The sequence below is a fragment of the Lathyrus oleraceus genome, chromosome 7 (assembly GCF_024323335.1).
Source record: "Lathyrus oleraceus cultivar Zhongwan6 chromosome 7, CAAS_Psat_ZW6_1.0, whole genome shotgun sequence".
Classification (NCBI taxonomy): domain Eukaryota; kingdom Viridiplantae; phylum Streptophyta; class Magnoliopsida; order Fabales; family Fabaceae; genus Lathyrus; species Lathyrus oleraceus.
Genome location: NC_066585.1, coordinates 264,820,899 through 264,827,417, shown reverse-complemented (window position 1 = coordinate 264,827,417; position 6,519 = coordinate 264,820,899). Strand labels below are relative to the sequence as shown.

The window sequence follows — 6,519 nt, the reverse complement described above, 5'->3', positions numbered from 1 at the left end:
AAATTGTAAGGTTTCGTGCATCAAACGACACCACACTTTCTCATCCCTTTCAACCACAACATGATTCAAATGTATCCATCAGATCCTCATCCCTTTGCGCCAAATATTAACTTGTGCATCTTCTAATCTTCCATCCCAAACCCCACACGACAACTACCCCTCATATCAAATGTGGATCTCAAACGACTCTCTCATCTCTCCTTCTAGGGACATAAATAAATATCATCCATATCATTTAAACTAACGGCATAAGTTGAGTAATGCAAAACTCATCTTCAACTACCATTCTTTTTCCTTATTTTTAATGACAACAAAGTCTTATTTTCAAATACAAATTCATATTCAATACACTTGACTTGAGCACCAAGAAATGCTATATTCTTTAGCATGACAGTACATTTGACCATTTTAAGGAAAAACAACAACCTTCCCTATACTAGAAGCTCTTATTTTAGTTGAATCAAGAGGGAAGAAAAAAGGGTACAATTCATATCTAACATAACAAGAACTATACAAAACTCTACAACCCTTACGATCATTACAAAAAGTTTGAAAATTATTCACCGCAATAGCCAAACACTGAGCACAAGATACCTCATCCAAGTCCCTTGTACATTGAACCAAACCATAAACGGTCAAAAATGGTGACAACACAGTTTTTCCCTTTCCAAGCCCTTTACCTTTAACCATAACAGCTTCTCCTCTAACTTGATCCATTAAAGCTCCAAGTTTTTTATTAAAAACCTCAGAATCAGTTACATTTTCAGTGTTAAAATAAAATATACCAAAAGATGTATCAACTTCACCAATGAAATTCTTGTTACTATACCTTAAAAAACAATAATCATACCAAATCCTTGCGTCGGCTTGGTTCGGACAACGCTGTCGGATTTGCTTTGTTGCATCATGGATACAACTGGTGCAGTCTTGTGTGTTGATATCTCCTCTGCATTGAGCTAAGCCATACACGTTGTCTTTGTTATTACCATATGATGTAGTAGTAAAGAAAGTGGAAGGAGTTTTAAGAGCTAAGTTAGATAATAACTTATCAATATTGGTTGATAATTTTCCTCCACTGCTAATGTTTGTGTCTTTATTGCAGAATTCTCCTAAAGGGTCTTGTGAGATTGCATTTGAAGTGCATAGAATTGATAAGAAAATGATTTTGTATAATAGATACATGGTTTTCTTTTCACTTGTGAAATTTCATAATTTTAGTGCTTTTTATGAAGGAAAATGAATGTGAGAGATAGTGGAATGTGGAATCATTCAGCAGCAGACAAGTTTGACTTTATATAATGCCTGCCTTCTCCACCACAATTGTGGGAATATAAAGGAAGCATTATTGTTAGGTTTTTGTTGACTTTATGTAGTTGGAATTGATAAGGATAATGACGAGTTTTTTTTTAAATATTCAAAAATTTAAATTTTTTTTCAAAAATACACCAATTTTCAAAATAATTACACAAATGGCCATTTTTGGCCAAAATTTACACCTAGGCGCCACCCTAGTTGGCGCCTACCCTTAATGGGTAGGACAAGTCGCCACTAGGAGTGGCGCCTACATCCATTCCATTTTTTTTATATGTTATATTTTTTTTTTAATTTTTTTTAATTTATAATTTTTTTTTATTAATTATATTAATTTATATTAACACATATATATAAATAAAATTATTTACAAGATATTATATATATATATATATATATATATATATATATATATATATATATATATATATATATATATATATATATATATATATATATATATATATATATATATATATATATATATATATATATATATATATATATTATATATATATATATATAATATAATTATATATATATTAATTTATTATATATAATATATTAATTTAATTTATAAGTAATTAATATTATTGTAAATTTTTGGAAAAAAATTAATTTATATACGTGTAAATAAATATTTATACATATATATATATATATATATATATATATATATATATATATATATATATATATATATATATATATATATATATATATATATATATATATATATATATATATATATATATATATATATATATGATAGACAATATCTTTAAAGATAAAGATAAAGATATAAAGATAATAAACAGAAAATATTTTTATTATAATAATAGACAAGACAAATATTACAAAGATATGATTAATCACATATGATGTGGTCCCTGGTACGATCCGCACGGGGGAGGTCTAATTACTCGCCTAGACGGTTCACGTGGTGGTGGTGCTTCCCTATTACCACCCCTTGCCCTAACGCGTCCCCTTGCCGTTTGCCGCTGTGGTTGGGTCGAAGTCCCTTCAGTGCTGTAGGAAAGACGGGTCCCCTCTGCGCCCTCAAAGCTTTGTCTCGGTGGGACAAACTGACTACTGCTGGGTGCGCCCTCGAATTGTGGTCTTTGGTAGTTTAGGGTTGAGTCGGGTTGGCCAAAGTACAATGTTTGTTGTGGTGTGTAGTAGTCCTGTTGGTAGTCCTCTTGTATACCCGTGTCGGGGCTAGGTGGAGGACTGGAAGAGCTCGGGACATTGTCGTGATGGAAGTGTTGGGATTGGTGGAAGTGGGGGGATTGATATTGTGGTAGGTGTTGGGACTGTTGATGGTGGTGGGAATGTTGAGTTTGTTGTTGGTAGTCTTCATGGTATTGGGGTTGAGTTTGTGGTATGTATTGTTGATTTGGTTGGGGGGTGGACATGTGTTGTGGTGGTTGTTGTTGGTAATATGGTGGTGGTGGTTGTTGTTGGTAATAAGGTGGTGGTGGTTGTTGTTGGTAAAATGGTGGTGGTGGTTGTTGTTGGTAATAAGGTGGTGGTTGTTGTTGTTGGGAATACTGTGGTGGTTGTTGTTGTTGGAAATATGGCTGTTGCATCCGGGGATCGTCCAAATAGAACGGGTCAGACACAATCATTTCTGGATTTGTATTTGCTCTATACCAATCCACATATTCCCTTGTCGGCTTCATTTCGTTGGGCGCCACCGGAAATTGTAGAACATAGTGGGCACGGTCTTTCCACATTTTACGAAACTCCTTAGCAAATTCCTTCCAATTTTGGGCATACCACTGGTGGCTGACTTTTTTTAGATGCCAAGGTTCCATAGACATTGGGGGGCCTGGGATTTCTTGATGCATTCCGAATTGAAGCTTGACACGGTCACTTTGGTGCATCTCCACAGTGGTGAATCGCATTATGGCCGTTTTTGCTGTCCAAACAGCTGCATCTTCGGGGTTGGGTTGATGTTTCAATCCCAAATATGGCCTCCAAATAAACTGCAAAGAAAAAAGTAAATATGTTATTTATCGAGAATGCATGATATTAATAAATCAGTTAGAAGCTGAGTGATTTAGTGGTAATACATCTTGTGCTCGTAGACGATCCAAGAGTTGACGATAAAATATAATTTTATTTTTGGGGGTAAGACTGTAATCCAGTCCGGTTGTAATGAACCTAAACAAAAAAAGATAAATAATATTATTTACAAATATTTATAGAATAAATATACAAAATGAAATAACATCATAAATTTACCTAGTTGCGTATGGGAAGGAGTAGTCGTTAGGATTTTCTGGGGCTAGCCTCGGCAATCTCCACCACCCCCATGCTTGGAGCAAAAAAGCACATCCAGAAAAGGTACAATGCTCATTTTGTGCATTTTTACACAAAGAGCTATATAGGAATGCTAATACTGCAGAACCCCAACTATATGTGCTTATTCTATCAATGTCCCCGAGCAAACTCAAGTACATAAAGTTTATGCTATTTCCCGTCCCTTCGGGAAATAGCAAGTTCCCAAACAATAGCATAATGTAAACCCGGGTTTTTATGACTTTTTCTTGTTCGGAGGATTCCTCAGTCAAAGTTATGGAGTCGTGGTACAATTGTAAGCTAGATAATTTAATACCCTGACCCCTTGCTTTGGCAGACCCCTCACCCTCGACCAGATCTACCCCCAACATTTGAACACATATTTGGTTAGGCTGTTGAACATTTCCGGTCACAGACTTACCATCTATTCTAAGACCCAAAAGCATGTACACGTCCTCTAATGTGACGGTACATTCACCAGTTGGTAGGTGAAAAGTGTGTGTCTCAGGTCTCCAACGTTCACACAGAGCCAAAATGAATTTGACATCAATTGTGGCATTTACGACATGCATAACATGACCGAAACCCGCACGCTCTATGTAAGGTACGCACCATGGGTCTGGATAAGGCATTGGGTGTGAACGTTGACGAAATTTCTTGGGATCCTTTAAAAACAAACAATATAAACAATCATTAGATTAGACTTTTAAAAAACTAATTACAAACATACGAAAGAGGCAATGTTCAAGAAAAACTTACGAATGAGGCAATGTTTGCCCTAGTGCCTCTATGTTCTTGGCCCATGGTAAGAAGAGACATGACTGCAATGTAGAACGAAGCTTGGTGGATGAGAAGTTTCGCCGGAGTTCTCTGAATAAAAGTGTTAGTGGTTGATGAAAACTTGCAAGAATGACCCTCTATTTATACTCGTTTTCAAGTAGACTGAATATGCAAAAATGTGACAAGTGTAAGGCATGCGTGGTAGTGTTGGCATGCATTGGTGGGAGTTGTCTTGTCTTGGGGAAGACTTGGTGGAATCTGATGATGCAAAGGTGTGACACGTGGAAGGCATGCGTGGGAATCTTGCAGAATAGGTGCAGACTAGGTGGTAGTGTTGGCATGCATTGGTGCAGACTAGGTGGGAGTTGTCTTGTCTTGGGGAAGACTTGGTGGAATCTGATGATGCAAAAATGTGACAAGTGGAAGGCATGCGTGGGAATCTTGCAGAATAGGTGCAGACTAGGTGGTAGTGTTGGCATGCATTGGTGCAGACTAGGTGAGAGTTGTCTTGTCTTGGGGAAGACTTGGTGGAATCTGATGATGCAAAGGTGTGACACGTGGAAGGCATGCGTGGGAATCTTGCAGAATAGGTGCAGACTAGGTGGTAGTGTTGGCATGCATTGGTGCAGACTAGGTGGGAGTTGTCTTGTCTTGGGGAAGACTTGGTGGAATCTGATGATGCAAAGGTGTGACACGTGGAAGGCATGCGTGGGAATCTTGCAGAATAGGTGCAGACTAGGTGGTAGTGTTGGCATGCATTGGTGCAGACTAGGTGGGAGTTGTCTTGTCTTGGGGAAGACTTGGTGGAATCTGATGATGCAAAAATGTGACAAGTGGAAGGCATGCGTGGGAATCTTGCAGAATAGGTGCAGACTAGGTGGTAGTGTTGGCATGCATTGGTGCAGACTAGGTGGGAGTTGTCTTGTCTTGGGGAAGACTTGGTGGAATCTGATGATGCAAAAATGTGACACGTGGAAGGCATGCGTGAGAATATTATTTAAAATAAATAATCAGGTTGTTTAAAATAAATAATTAAGCTTAAATAAAATTGAATAAAAGAGGTTGTTTAAAATAATCAGGCATGCGTGGGAATTATATTTAAAATAATTAATCAGGTTGTTTGAACACATAATGGAAAAAAGAGGTAGTTTAGTATTGGAAGTGTGATATTCAGTATTGGAAGTTCAAGAAGTTTAAGTTTTTGGTGGAAGCAAAGCTAAAGCTGAGACTAAGTTCAGACTATGTGGAGAATACATTTGATGGATAGGCAGTAGACGTGGCAAAATTATTACATGCATGCAGCTCCACGTTGCCTGCAAGTTCTTGCATGCTTTACACGTGTCCAAGTTTTGCATGCGTTGCTCTTGGGGAAGGCTTGGTTGAAGACATGCATGCAAAGATGTGTCGGAATCTTGCAGTATAAATATTCACACACATTTTCACAAAGGTATTCACAATATCTTCACAGCAATCTTCACAAAACCTTCACAATATCATCACAAAACCTTCACAAAACCTTCACAATATCATCACAAAACCTTCACAAAACCTTCACAATATCATCACAAAACCTTCACAAAACCTTCACAATATCTTCACAAAACCATCACAATATCTTCACAAAACCTTCACAAAACATGGCATCTTCATCACAATACAAAATCAAAGCTCACGTCAATGGTGAGACTTATGAATGTGATATGTCTGGCTTCCTATTTAGAAACACCGAATGCACTCGTTTTTGTCTAAATAGAGAAGCTGACTTCTCTTATCTGAAGAAAAAGATTGAGTCCAAACTAAGACAACCCGTGTCCCAAATTTTTTATCAACAACCTTTTTTTTCAGAAAACAACTCTGTCAAGTTTCGTAAGTCATTGATTCAAAATGACATGGAGACAAAATACATGTTTCGTAACCATGATTATTCTGGTTACGAATACATAGTGTTGTACATTGTGTTGGAACAATTTCAACCAACTCAGAATATTCAGTCACAGGTTATTGATCCTGTGATTGATGACGAACAAGATGTTGAGCACCACGTTGAAGACGATGTGGTTGATGATGCTGAAGACGTGGTTGATGACTTGGTGAACCGTGATTCTGAAGACGAAGACCAAGTTC

General features: G+C 37.0%; 1 protein-coding gene across 1 annotated transcript; it reads right to left on the bottom strand.

Moving 5' to 3' along the window:
• Nucleotides 1-269: 269 nt before the first annotated feature.
• On the bottom strand, nucleotides 270-1,299 carry LOC127105893 (cysteine-rich repeat secretory protein 55). Its single transcript, XM_051043102.1, has one exon. The coding sequence runs from the start codon at nucleotides 1,180-1,182 to the stop codon at nucleotides 409-411; it is 774 nt and encodes a 257-aa protein (XP_050899059.1). The 5' UTR covers nucleotides 1,183-1,299; the 3' UTR covers nucleotides 270-408.
• Nucleotides 1,300-6,519: the final 5,220 nt, after the last annotated feature.